This window comes from Coregonus lavaretus (assembly GCF_964263955.1).
Source record: "Coregonus lavaretus genome assembly, contig: HAP1_SCAFFOLD_790, whole genome shotgun sequence".
NCBI lineage: Eukaryota > Metazoa > Chordata > Actinopteri > Salmoniformes > Salmonidae > Coregonus > Coregonus lavaretus.
In genome coordinates this window covers 73064-88073 of record NW_028157721.1, presented here as the reverse complement: position 1 = coordinate 88073, position 15010 = coordinate 73064, and the positions used below count along the sequence as shown (strand labels likewise).

The 15010-nt window shown below is 40.7% G+C and overlaps 1 protein-coding gene across 1 annotated transcript; it reads left to right on the top strand.

The window, feature by feature from the left end:
• Positions 1–576: 576 nt before the first annotated feature.
• LOC311124994 (NLR family CARD domain-containing protein 3-like) lies at positions 577–13383 on the top strand (the record flags this gene model as incomplete). Its single annotated transcript, XM_084199082.1, has 9 exons — positions 577–590; positions 876–960; positions 1090–1318; positions 1755–3513; positions 3773–3946; positions 10067–10240; positions 11808–11981; positions 12245–12291; positions 12860–13383. Exons 2-9 carry the CDS (start codon positions 904–906, stop codon positions 13381–13383), a joined length of 3138 nt encoding a protein of 1045 aa, XP_084055208.1. The 5' UTR covers positions 577–590; positions 876–903.
• Positions 13384–15010: the final 1627 nt, after the last annotated feature.

Sequence of the window (15010 nt, the reverse complement as noted above, 5' to 3'; positions counted from 1 at the left end):
CAGTACTACTTATTTCTCTGAGAGTGAGGCAGATATTTAGCATTTAGCAAAAAAACATGATTATTTGTCTCTCTAAAATGAAACCATCAAGGTCACTCACCACCTTCCGGAGACATTTGAAACCCAACCTCTTTAAGGAATACCTGGGATAGGATAAAGTAATCCTTCTACCCCCCCTTAACCCCCCCCCCCCAAAAAAAAAAAAACACTGGCTATAAGGTGAATGCTCCAATTTGTAAGTCGCTCTGGATAAGAAAATGTAAATGTAAATACATGTCTGTCATTGAATGCCGTGATTAGCTAGTGAAAAAACACACAATCTCTTTCAAAATTTCTTTAAACAATAAATGCTAATTTACAAACATTTCTGAAAATGAATATATATAGCGTTTTGGAATGAAACTCTTGTTATGTTTCCCCATCTGAGCTCAGAGTAGATGAGAGACGTAATGTTTGTCTCTGTTGTGTTGAAGTCCAATCAAGCAGGAGAGACCAGCCTCCCCTGTACCCAGCTGTGTGTCCATGAAGAGTGACAAGTCTATGGGTCAACCTATAGAGTTCAGAGAGGGAGACTTTTCTACTGAACAAAGGTAAGAAGAACTCATGGGTCATGGTCAGTGAGTTAAACAACACTGTCTCTAGTCATTTCTCCTCTCCCATTTTCCCATTTCTTTTTGTTGTTTTCATAATCCATAGGCTAATCCTTTTTTCCATTTTCATAGTCCTGAAACAATATTAAACAAACACAACATTCCCTCCCTGTGTGTGTGTGTGTGTGTGTGTGTGTGTGTGTGTGTGTGTGTGTGTGTGTGTGTGTGTGTGTGTGTGTGTGCACTCCCTGGATGAGGAAATGTAATCTCATGTTTTGTCCCCAGAAACCAACAGGAGAGATCAGAGTCAGAGATGCTCAGTGGTCAGTCTTCCCAGAGTCATCAAACAGACCTGGCCTCCATATTCAGTGTATGTGGTCCTGTTATGTACATTTGTTTTTGTTTACCTCAAGTAAAGTTGATCTGTCAATCATTCATTAATATGTTAATGAGAAAGCATTTAGTCTCTTGCTTAACTTATTTACTTGATTTATTTCAGTTGCTTGAAGAGAATATTATGACATTTGTGAAGAACGAGCTCAAGATGTTCAAGAGGATTCTTAGTCCAGAACTCCCAGAAGGCTTTGAGAGTCAGAAGCAGGATAAGGAAGTGGTGGATGCTGAAGATGATAAGCAGGAGAGCAGTGCCAGAGAGGGGGCTCTGAAGATCACACTGCACGTCCTGAGGAAAATGAACCAGAGGGAGCTTGCTGACACACTGGAGAAAAGTAAGAGCCGTCTGCCTCATGTTGCATGCTGTTTTAGAACATTTAAAAGCTGTAGCTAAAGTACAGCTAAAGTAGCTGTGTAACTCAGTGATATTGTAGCAGCCTTAACACAACACCTAGTGACCTCATCAAGTAGCAGCAGGGATGTGTTGTGTTGATTAATTTAGACAGAGAGAAGAGGAGAGACAGAGGAGAGAGAGAGAGAGAGAGAGAGAGAGAGAGAGAGAGAGAGAGAGAGAGAGAGAGAGAGAGAGAGAGAGAGAGAGAGAGAGAGAGAGAGAGAGAGAGAGAGAGACAACATTAATAATACTTATATTAATAATAAGTATAATAAACAATATAATACTTTTATTTAAAATTTTATAACAGTCCTAGAATACTGTACGCATTAAAACAGATATAATATTAATATCCTCTGTGTTATTTCTTCATTTAGATGAGCTTGCTGTGATTTGCCAACGTGAACTCAAATCTAATCTAAAGAAGAAGTTTCAATGTGTATTTGAGGGGATCGCTAAACAAGGAAACCCAACACTTCTCAATAAGATCTACACAGAGCTCTACATCACAGAGGGTGGAACAGGAGAGGTCAATAATGAACATGAGCTGAGACAGATTGAGACAACAACCAGGAAACAAGCAAGACCAGAGACTGCAATCAAATGTAACGACATCTTCAAACCCTTAACTGGACAAGACAAACTTATCAGATCTGTGCTGACAAAGGGAGTCGCTGGCATTGGAAAAACAGTCTCTGTGCAGAAGTTCATTCTGGACTGGGCTGAAGGAAAAGCAAATCAGGATGTCCAATTTGTATTTTCATTCCCTTTTCGGGAGCTGAATTTGATGAACAGGGAAAAACACACTTTGATTGAACTTCTCAATCACTTCTCAATGGAAACCAAAGAATCAAGAATCTCCAACTACGACAAGTACAAAGTTCTGTTCATCTTTGATGGTCTGGATGAGTGCCGACTGCCCCTAGACTTCCAGAAGAACAAGATCTGTTGTGACGTCACAGAGTCAACCTCAGTGGATGTTCTGCTGACAAATCTCATCAAGGGAAATCTGCTTCCCTCTGCTCTCCTCTGGATAACTACCCGACCTGCAGCAGCCAATAAGATCCCTTCAGTGTGTGTTGACCAGGTGGCAGAGGTACGAGGGTTCAATGACCCACAGAAGGAGGAGTACTTCAGGAAGAGATTCAGTGATTCAGAGGACCTGGCCAGCAGAATCATCTCACACATAAAAACATCAAGGAGCCTCCACATCATGTGCCACATTCCAGTCTTCTGTTGGATTTCTGCAATAGTCCTTGAACACATGTTGAAACACAAGACAGAAGAGATGCCCAAGACTCTGACTGAGATGTACACACACCTTGTGGAGTTTCATACCAAACAGAAGAATGAAAAGTATCTTGGGAAAGAAGAGACAGGTCCACACTGGAATAAAGAGAGCATTCTGTCACTGGGAAAACTGGCTTTTCAACAGCTTGTGAAGGGCAATCTGATTTTCTATGAAGAAGACCTGAAAGAGGCTGGCATTGATGTCAATGAAGCCACAGTGTACTCAGGATTGTGCACACAGATCTTTAAAGAGGAATGTGTGCTGTACCAGGACAAGGTGTACTGCTTCGTGCATCTGAGCATTCAGGAGTTTCTGGCTGCTGTATATGTGTTCCTCTCATTCATCAACAACAATGAGAATCTAATGGCCAAACCGCAAGTTACTGAAGTTACTGTCTACAAGAGTGCTGTGGATAAAGCCTTACAAAGTGAGACGGGAAACCTGGACCTTTTCCTCCGCTTCCTTCTGGGCCTCTCACTGGAGTCCAATCAGAAGCACTTACGAGGTCTACTGACAAAGACAAGAAGCAGCTCACAGAGCCATGAAGATACAGTCAAGTACATCAAGGAGAAGATCAGGGAGAATCCCTCTCCAGAGAGGTGCATCAATCTGTTCCACTGTCTGAATGAACTGAATGACCATTCTCTAGTGGAGGAGATCCAAAGTTACCTGAGCTCAGGAAGTCTCTCAGAAGAAGAACTGTCACCTGCACAGTGGTCAGCTCTGGTCTTTGTGTTGCTGACTTCAGAAAAGGAGCTGGATGTGTTTGACCTGAAGAAATACTCCAGATCAGAGGAAGGTCTTCTGAGGCTGCTGCCAGTGGTCAAAGCCTCCAGAGCTGCTCTGTGAGTACATAAAATGACATTTAAGTACTAATCATCAGGAATAAATATTCAGTTTAGAGACATATTTATTATTGAATAACATATTGAATCAATGCATTGATGTTTACATTAGTCTAACAATATGACCATACAATTCTAGGAGACGGAAGATGAATCTATAAGTTTTTTAAGAGAATAAACCAAATGCATTTGCCATTGTCCTTCTACACTACTGGTGTTAAATTAACAGTTTGTGAAATCATGATGATCTCTCTGTCAGGCTGTCAGGCTGTGGAGTCACAGAGGAAAGCTGTGCTTCTCTGGTCTCAGCTCTGAAGTCAAACCCCTCACACCTGAGAGAGCTGGATCTGAGTAACAATGACCTGAAGGATTCAGGAGTGAAGATGTTCTCTGCTGTCCTGGGGAATCCCCACTGCAAACTGGAGACTCTGAGGTCAGTATTCCTGTAGTTGGTCAACAAGTGATAACTGTTCACCAGATCCACATGTGTTTACCAGGCACACATAGTCCACACCATATGTGTTTGGACAGTGAAGCTTACAGTTTTAAATTTGGTTTTTAGATACAATGTTTCATATTATGCAACAGTACAGAATGTCACCTTTTATTTAAAGATGTTCATACATATACAGTGAGGGAAAAAAGTATTTGATCCCCTGCTGATTTTGTACATTTGCCCAATGACAAAGAAATGATCAGTCTATAATTTTAATGGTAGGTTTATTTGAACAGTGAGAGACAGAATAACAACAAAAAAATCCAGAAAAACGCATGTCAAAAATGTTATAAATTGATTTGCATTTTAATGAGGGAAATAAGTATTTGACCCCCTCTCAATCAGAAAGATTTCTGGCTTCCAGGTGTCTTTTATACAGGTAACGAGCTGAGATTAGGAGCACACTCTTAAAGGGAGTTCTCCTAATCTCAGTTTGTTACCTGTATAAAAGACACCTGTCCACAGAAGCAATCAATCAATCAGATTCCAAACTCTCCACCATGGCCAAGACCAAAGAGCTCTCCAAGGATGTCAGGGACAAGATTGTAGACCTACACAAGGCTGGAATGGGCTACAAGACCATCGCCAAGCAGCTTGGTGAGAAGGTGACAACAGTTGGTGCGATTATTCGCAAATGGAAGAAACACAAAAGAACTGTCAATCTCCCTTGGCCTGGGGCTCCATGCAATATCTCACCTCGTGGAGTTGCAATGATCATGAGAACGGTGAGGAATCAGCCCAGAACTACACGGGAGGATCTTGTCAATGATCTCAAGGCAGCTGGGACCATAGTCACCAAGAAAACAATTGGTAACACACTACGCCGTGAAGGACTGAAATCCTGCAATGCCCGCAAGGTCCCCCTGCTCAAGAAAGCACATATACATGCCCATCTGAAGTTTGCCAATGAACATCTGAATGATTCAGAGGAGAACTGGGTGAAAGCGTTGTCGTCAGATGAGACCAAAATCGAGCTCTTTGGCATCAACTCAACTCGCCGTGTTTGGAGGAGGAGGCATACTGCCTATGACCCCAAGAACACCATCCCCACCGTCAAACATGGAGGTGGAAACATTGTGCTTTGGGGGTGTTTTTCTGCTAAGGGGACAGGACAACTTCACCGCATCAAAGGGACGATGGACGGGGCCATGTACCATCAAATCTTGAGTGAGAACCTCCTTCCCTCAGCCAGGGCATTGAAAATGGGTCGTGGATGGGTATTCCAGCATGACAATGACCCAAAACTCACGGCCAAGGCAACAAAGGAGTGGCTCAAGAAGAAGCCCATTAAGGTCCTGGAGTGGCCTAGCCAGTCTCCAGACCTTAATCCCATAGAAAATCTGTGGAGGGAGCTGAAGGTTCGAGTTGCCAAACTTCAGCCTCGAAACCTTAATGACTTGGAGAAGATCTGCAAAGAGGAGTGGGACAAAATCCCTCCTGAGATGTGTGTAAACCCTGTGGCCAACTACAAGAAACGTCTGACCTCTGTGATTGCCAACAAGGGTTTTGCCACCAAGTACCAAGTCATGTTTTGCAGAGGGGTCAAATACTTATTTCCCTCATTAAAATGCAAATACATTTATAACATTTTTGACATGCGTTTTTCTGGATTTTTTTGTTGTTATTCTGTCTCTCACTGTTCAAATAAACCTACCATTAAAATTATAGACTGATCATGTCTTTGTCAGTGGGCAAACGTACAAAATCAGCAGGGGATCAAATACTTTTTTCCATCACTGTATATTTTACCGTTTAGAAATGAAAGTACTGTATTATGTAGTTCTCCCATTTGAAAAAGTCAGAATTATTTAGACAAATTCATTTAGTCAAAAGTTTAGTATTTGGTCCCATATTCCTTACCCACAGTGATTACATCAAGCTTGTGATTCTACAAACTTGTTGAATACATTTGCAGTTTGTCTTGGTTGTGTTTTAGATGATGTTTTTCACAATAGAAACTGAATGGTGAATAATGTCCTGTCATTTTGGAGTCACTTCACTTGTATTGTCAGTAAGAATAGAAGATGTTTCTGAACACTTCTACATTCATGTGGATGCTACCATGATTATGAATAATCATGAATGAATCATGAATGAATCGTGAATGATGATGAATGAGAAAGTTACAGAGGCACAAGGATCATACCCCCTCTGTTATTGGTAATGGTGAGAGGTTAGCATGTTTGTAACTTTCTCACTCATTATTATTCATGATTCATTCATGATTTTTCTTAATCATGTCATCATCAGGATTAATTTAGTAATGTTTAGAAACATGTTATCTACTCACTTAGACAGAAAATTACTCCAGTCATCATCCACCATTCAGTTACTATCGGGCAAAACATAACCCAAAACACAACCAAAACAAACTGCAAATGCAACCAACGAGTTTGGGACCAAATACTAAACTTTTGACTACTTTAATACACTATGAGTGAATTTATCAAAATACTTATGACTTCTTCAAAAGTGGGGGACTAGATACATAAAGTGCTTTCATTTCTAAATGGTGAAACAGATATGTATTCAAATACCCTCAAATAAAAGGTGACATTATATACTGTCACCTCATATGAAACATTTGATCTCAAATCCAAAATGCTGGAGTGTAGAGCCACATTTAAAATGTTAGCTTCACTGTCAAAATAGATATGGTGTGGACTGTATACTCAATACAATCTACCGTAATTTTCGGACTATAAGCCGCGCCTTTTTTCCCATTTTTCGACCCCTGCGGCTTATATAACGGTGCGGCGAATCTATGGATTTTTACAGCTAACGGCCACTAGAAGACCTCCTAAATCTATGGATTTTACAGGTTACAGTCCACCAACTTTAACTCTATGGGCTCTATGACCGGTCCGCGCCCCCCACCTTTAAGCGGCGGGCTCCAGCAGGAAAAGCTGGAGGACGGAAAAGAGTGAGACAGGTAGCGCGCAAAAGTCAAAGTGGAACCGAGAGTGGTACGAGAGACAGAACGAGAGACAGAACGAGAGCAAGACAGACAGACATTATGAGAGCGAGACAGTTTGTGCAAAGGAAGTTTTCATGCACAAACCCTCATTATGGAAAACAAACGTAGAAATGCATATGATGCAGCTTAAAGGCAGTGAATCTGGCTGTAAAAGAAGGAAATAGAGCTGCTGCATGTAGCCTTGGCATCAATGAGTCAATGGTGAGACGTTGGAGACGCCAGCGGGAAGAAATGTCTCAATGCAAAAAGTTAAAAAAAGCTTTCAGAGGTAATCTGTAGCTCAGCTGGTAGAGCACGGCGCTTGTAACGCCAAGGTAGTGGGTTCGATCCCCGGGACCACCCATACACAAAAAAATGTATGCACGCATGACTGTAAGTCGCTTTGGATAAAAGCGTCTGCTAAATGGCATATTATATTATATATTATTATATTATTATATTATATATTATATTATATTATATTATTATTATTATTATTATTATTATTATTATGTAATAAAAGGAGATGGCCCGAACTTGAAGACTTTCTTGAAGATTGGGTGAACACACAGAGAGCAGACGGCCGAGGTGTTTCCACCGTGCAGATCCGACTGAAAGCTGAAACAGTCGCCACCGAAATGAAAATTGAAAATTTTAGAGGTGGACCATCCTGGTGTTTCAGATTTATGAGACGAAAGGGACTCTCCATCAGGGCGCGGACGACTGTGTGTCAGCAACTCCCTCCCGACTACCAGGAAAAAATAACAAACTTCGGCGAATTCACACAAAGAATGATAGAGGAATATTCCATCGGACCGGACCAGATCATAAATATGGATGAAGTGCCTTTGACGTTTGACCTGCCTCTCACTAGGACTGTTAACAAGAAAGGTGAATCGTCCATCACGTTGAAAACCACTGGCCACGAGAGAACGAATTTCACTTGTGTTCTTGGCTGCACAGCATCTGGATTAAAGCTTCCGCCAATGGTGATTTTTAAGCGGATTACAATGCCAAAAGAAAAGATCCTGAACGGCATTTCCTTTAAAGTCAGCAAGAAAGGGTGGATGATGGAAAGCGTAATGAATGAGTGGCTGAATGAGTGCTACGTCAAGCGCCCTGGAGGATTCTTTCGCCCAAAAAAAGCTTTGCTCGTTTTGGACAGCATGAGGGCCCATATAACGGATTATGTGAAAGCAGCCATCAAGAGCACAAACTCGATTCCAGCTGTGATTCCTGGGGGCACAACGAAGCATCTGCAGCCACTCGACATCAGTGTCAATCGTGCGTTCAAAGTGGCACTACGCGTTCAGTGGGAGGCGTGGATAACTAGCGGCGATAAATCATTCACCAAAACTGGTCGCATGCGAAAAGCAACTTTCGCTCAAGTTTGCGAGTGGATCCTGATAGCTTGGAGGAGTGTCAAAACATCCACGATCATTAACGGGTTCCGAAAGGCTGGACTGCTGTGTGATGAAGAGGAGGACGCCGCCACAGCTGAGGCCCTTCAGAGGCTGTTCGATTCCGACAGTGACGAAGAGGAGTTCGTTGGTTTTGAGCGCGTCAACGAAGGAGAGAGGAGAGTGGCTAATGAAGCCACACTGAGCCTGTTCGTTTCCGACACTGAAGATGAGGACTTTGGTGGTTTTAGTACGCAGGAAGAAGACGGAGATGAAAATTAATGACTTGACTTTTCTGGTTACAGCCGTGTACTGCACCTTAGCCTAAAAGATGAAGACGAGGATTAATGACTTTTCTGGTAGGCTGATTACCGTATATTTTAAGCAGCCGTGTTGCTGCAACTTTAGGTTTACGCGCTTACTGTCGTGTTACAGGCACTTTATTTTGCACTTAAAAAAAAAACACATTTAATTTAGCCATTGATATTGCCTCGTCAAGCGCTGTAAGCTTTGTTTTTTGTTATGGGACTACTGTAGGCTATAATGTAGATAAATATTCAAAGATGTGCACACTTTTTCAAGGTTTTTCAAAAATAACCAAAGTTAAGTGGTTAAATGATTGTGACGCTATTAACTAATTTTGCTGGAATACGTTATGCAAATATGCAACTTGTTTGTTGAAATGTTAATAAATGGGAGCTTCCTCAAGCAGCCATCTCTTTCCCGACAATCCCCTCTGTGCACGAACCATTACATATGGTAATTAAACATTAAAACACCTGCGGCTTATAGTCCAGTGCGGCTTAGATATGTACACATCATTCAATTTAGCTGCTGCGGCTTATACTCCGGTGCGCCTTATAGTGCGGAAAATACGGTAAATCTGATACCTCACTGTCTGTTTGGATAGTGAAGCTTACAGTTTTACATTTGGTGCTATACTCCAGCATTTTGGATTTCAGATAAAATGTTTCATATTAGGCAACAGTACAGAATGTCACCTTTTATTTGATGTTAATGGTGAGATGTTAGCATGTTTTGTTGTAGCCTCTGTAACTTTCTCATTAATTATTATTCATGATTCATTCATGATTTTTCCTAATCATGGCAGTCACAGGCTTGATTTAGTCATTGCATTCAAAGAATATGGGACCAAATACTAAACTTTTGACTACTTTAATACACTATAAGTTAATTGGTCAGAATACTTGACTTCTTGAAAAAGGGGGACTAGATACATAAAGGGCTTTTATTTTTCTAAATGGTGAAACAGATATGTATAAAAATTCCCTCAAATTAAAGGTGACATTATATACTGTCACCTCAAATAAAACATTTGATCTCAAATCCAAAATGCTGGAGTATAGAGCCACATTTAAAAGGTTATCTTCACTGTCAAAATAGATATGGTGTGGACTGGATACTCAATTCAATCTAAATCTGATACCTCACTGTCTGTCTTTTGACTGATACTGCTTTTTAAACTGCTCTGGTCAATCTACTCAAATATTCATACTATACATGTTTCTCTCTACAATCAATATATGATCATTTCTAATAATGAAACATTCATTAATTTATGAATAGATATGGCAGGTTTCAGGACACTGATATATCTGAAAATGTTGAAAAAATATACTGCCACTATTTTCACCACCAAAGAATAGCAGTGTGATTTTAATATGATTTGACTCTTTACAGGCTGTCAAGCTGTCTAGTCACAGAGGAAGGCTGTGCTTCTCTGGTCTCAGCTCTGAAGTCAAACCCCTCACACCTGAGAGAGCTGGATCTGAGTAACAATGACCTGAAGGATTCAGGAGTGAAGCTGCTCTCTGCTGTCCTGGGGAATCCCCACTGTAAACTGGAGACTCTGAGGTCAGTATTCCTGTAGTTGGTCAACCAGTGATAACTGTTCACCAGATCCGCATGTGTTTACCAGGCACACATAGTCCACACCATATGTGTTTGGACAGTGAAGCTTACAGTTTTAAATTTGGAGCTATGCTCCAGCATTTTGGATTTGAGATATAATGTTTCATATTAGGCAACAGTACAGAATGTCACCTTTTATTTGAGGTTTTTCATACATATCTGTTTTACCGTTTAGAAATGACAGCATTTTATGTGTCTAGTTCTCCCATTTGAAGAAGTCGTAATTATTAGGACAAATTAATTTAGTCAGAAGTTTAGTATTTGGTCCCATATTCCTTACCCACAGTGATTACATCAAGCTTGTTATTCTACAAACTTGTTGAATGCATTTGCAGTTTGTTTGGGTTGTGTTTTGGATAATGTTTTTCCCAATAGAAACTGAATAGTGAATAATGTCCTGTCATTTTGGAGTCACTTCACTTGTATTGTCAGTAAGAATAGAAGATGTTTCTGAACACCTCTACATTCATGTGGATGCTACCATGATTATGAATAATCATGAATGAATCGTGAGTAATGATAAATGTGAAAGTTACAGAGGAACAAGGATCATACCCCCTCTGTTATTGGTAATGGTGAGAGGTTAGCATGTTTTGTTGTAGCCTCTGTAACTTTCTCATTCATAATTATTCATGATTCATTCATGATTTTTCATAATCATGGCATCATCAGGATTAATTTAGTACTATTTAGAAACATGTTATCTACTCACTTAGACAGAAAATTACTCCAGTCATCATCCACCATTCAGTTACTATCGGGCAAAACATAACCCAAAACACAACCAAAACAAACTGCAAATGCAACCAACGAGTTTGGGACCAAATACTAAACTTTTGACTACTTTAATACACTATGAGTGAATTTATCAAAATACTTATGACTTCTTCAAAAGTGGGGGACTAGATACATAAAGTGCTTTCATTTCTAAATGGTGAAACATATATTTACATTACATTTACATTTTAGTCATTTAGCAGACGCTCTTATCCAGAGCGACTTACAGGAGCAATTAGGGTTAAGTGCCTTGCTCAAGGGCACATCGACAGATTTTTCACCTAGTCGGCTCGGGGATTAGATATGTATTAAAATACCCTAAAATAAAAGATTACATTATATACTGTCACCTCATATGAAACATTTGATCTCAAATCCAAAATGCTGGAGTATAGAGCCACATTTAAAATGTTAGCGTCACTGTCAAACTAGATATGGTGTGGACTGTATACTCAATACAATCTAAATCTGATACCTCACTGTCTGTCTTTTGACTGATACTGCTTTTTAAACTGCTCTGGTCAGTCTACTCAAATATTTGTACTATACATGTTTCTCTCTACAAGCAATATTATGATAATTTGTCATTTTTAATAATGATACATTCATTTATGAATAGATATGTCAGGTTTCAGGACACTGATATATCTGAAAATGTTGAAAAAATATACTGCCACTATTTTCACCACCAAAGAATAGCAGTGTGATTTTAATATGATTTGACTCTTTGCAGGCTGTCAGGCTGTCTAGTCACAGAGGAAGGCTGTGCTTCTCTGGCCTCAGATCTGAGGTCAAACCCCTCACACCTGAGAGAGCTGGACCTGAGCTACAATCACCCAGGAGACTCAGGAGTCAGACTGCTCTCTGCTGGACTGGAGGATCCACACTGCAGACTGGAGAAACTCAAGTATGTAGAGGGTTTATGTCAATGTTCATATCAGACATGTTGGAGTTATCAGGCTAGTTAAGACAAACATTCTGACCACCACTTGGACTAAGTTTTATAAAGAATGTGTGTGTGTGTGTGTGTGTGTGTGTGTGTGTGTGTGTGTGTGTGTGTGTGTGTGTGTGTGTGTGTGTGTGTGTGTGTGTGTGTGTGTGTGTGTGTGTGTGTGTGTGAGTTCAGGTGTATCCCTCAATGACTGTCTGTTCTTCTGCTTACCGCTACAGTGTGGAACATGGTGGAGAGATCACAATGAAACCTGGACTTAGAAAATGTGAGTGTTGACTGCTGTGAAGAATATGACTAAGAATAAGTCTTAATTCAAGTGAAGTCAAAGTCAAAGACCACCATCATTACTTACTTGGTCATATTAAATATCAGCTTTAGTTCTACAGAAGCACAATCAGGGACACCAAAGTTTACAAAGAGTTGCTTTGACAATGTGTGTGTCTGTGTGTGTGTGTGTGTGTGTTCAGGATGTGTGTGTGTGTGTGTGTGTGTGTGTGTGTGTGTGTGTGTGTGTGTGTTCAGTGTAAGTGTGTGTGTGTGTGTGTTCAGGGTGTGTGTGTGTGTGTGTGTGTGTGGCATGTTACTTTTACATTAGAAATGTGTGTGTTCAGGGTTTGTGTGTTTTCAGGATGTGTTTGTGTAATTAATGGGAATAAGTGTGTTTTATATTACCATACAGTATAACATATGATCATTCAACAAATCTCAAGTTACCTTAACTTCTCCTTTTGATACCTAGAAACATCTACATTAAATGAATTAGTGAAAAGTGAGTTAACATTCTAATGTGAATGATGATGATTTCTAATATTGTGTCTGGTTTCATCCATCAGATGTCTGTGATCTCACACTGGACCCAAACACAGTAAACAGACTCCTCTCTCTGTCTGAGGAGAACAGAATGGTGACACGTAGGAGAGAGAAGCAGCCGTATCCTGATCACCCAGAGAGATTTGAGGACTGGAGACAGGTGCTGTGTAGAGAGGGTCTGACTGGGCGCTGTTACTGGGAGGCAGAGTGGAGTGGGGGAGGGGCTGTTATAGGAGTGACATATAAAGGAATCAGCAGGAGAGGAGAGGGTTATAACTGTTGTCTTGGATACAATGACAAGTCCTGGAGTCTGATCTGCTCTGACAACAGTTACACTGCCTGGCACAATAATACGTCCACTACCATATACATCCCCTCCTCCAGACCCCACAGAGTAGGAGTGTATCTGGACTGGCCAGCCGGCACTCTGTCCTTCTACAGAGTCTCCTCTGACACACTGACCCACCTGAACACATTCCACTCCACATTCACTGAGCCACTCTATCCAGGGTTTAGGGTTTATGGTGACTCCTCAGTGTCCCTGTAAATAATTAGCATGGTAACACTGACACACACACACACACTGGAAACACACACACACACACTGGACTCACACACAAACTGGACACACACACACACTGGACACACACACAAACTGGCCACACACACACACTGGACACACACACACAAACACACTGAGAACACACACACACAAACACACTAAACACACACACACACACACACACTGTACACACACACACACACACACACACACTGAACACACACACTGGACACACACAAACACACACACACTGGACACAAACAAACACACACACACACACACACACACACACACACACACACACACACACACACACTGGACAAACACAAACACTGGACACACTCACACTGGACATAGACACACACACACTGGACACACACACACTGGATACACACACACACTGGACACACACACACACACTGGACACACACACACACATTGGACACACACACACTGGACACACACACACACTGGACACACACACACACACACACACACACACACACACACACACACTGGACAAACACACACACACACACACACACACTGGACACACACACACTGGACACACTCACACTGGACCCACACACACACACACTGGACACACACACACACACACACACACACACACACATACACTGGACACAAACACATACACACACTACACACACACACACACACACACACACACAATGGACACACACACACACACACTGGACACACACAAACACACACACACACACACAAACAGTCTTGTATTTGTAACCAATTAAGGACCCCTCTTAAATACCTACCTTTTGAGGACTATGCTTTCCAGACATCATAGGAGCACAGAAATTACACTCATGAGTTTGAAAAAAAATCTATAATCAGGAAATCACTTAAAGTGACTTACTCCTTGAAAAAAGTACACTTGAAATTTTACCACCTAATTGAGACTGTACATTGCATTATAATGCATTGCCATCAGCCATGAAGGGAATGCCGCCTATGAAATCTATGAAAGCATCCAACTGCCTGCGTTGCGCCTAAAGGAAGCGTACAATAATTACAGTTTTTCTCGATTGTTTACACACATTTTCTGAAAGCATGCCTCATATTCTCAGAACTCTACACACAAATCAAAAAACACACACACAATGGGCAAAACCCATCAATTCTCCAGCAAAATGAAACTTTACATTCAAAACCATGTTATTTCTTATCAAAATGGTATTTTGTTTTCAAATGACACACACAAACCATCATATGAATAGACATTTATAAGAACCAGTTGAACACTGATGTGCTCAATGTAAAACACTATGATGAATGGAAAACACTTCTTCTCCATTCATCATAATGACTTAGGCCTTTTTTTGGTTCAGTGTTGCCATTACTACAGACAGTACATACATAAGTGTGTTGTAAAATATTTGAGAATATTGTTTTTATACTCAGAACACACAAATACACGGTGACAAATATATTTCATTTTTCCCACAAAAACAATGTACACAGTGTACATCCCATTCCCAACAAACACAAAGTTATACATACAGTGGTTTACATACAAAACAGAATAATTTAATGTATACAGTTACAGTTAAAAATAAATTACAAAATTACAAAA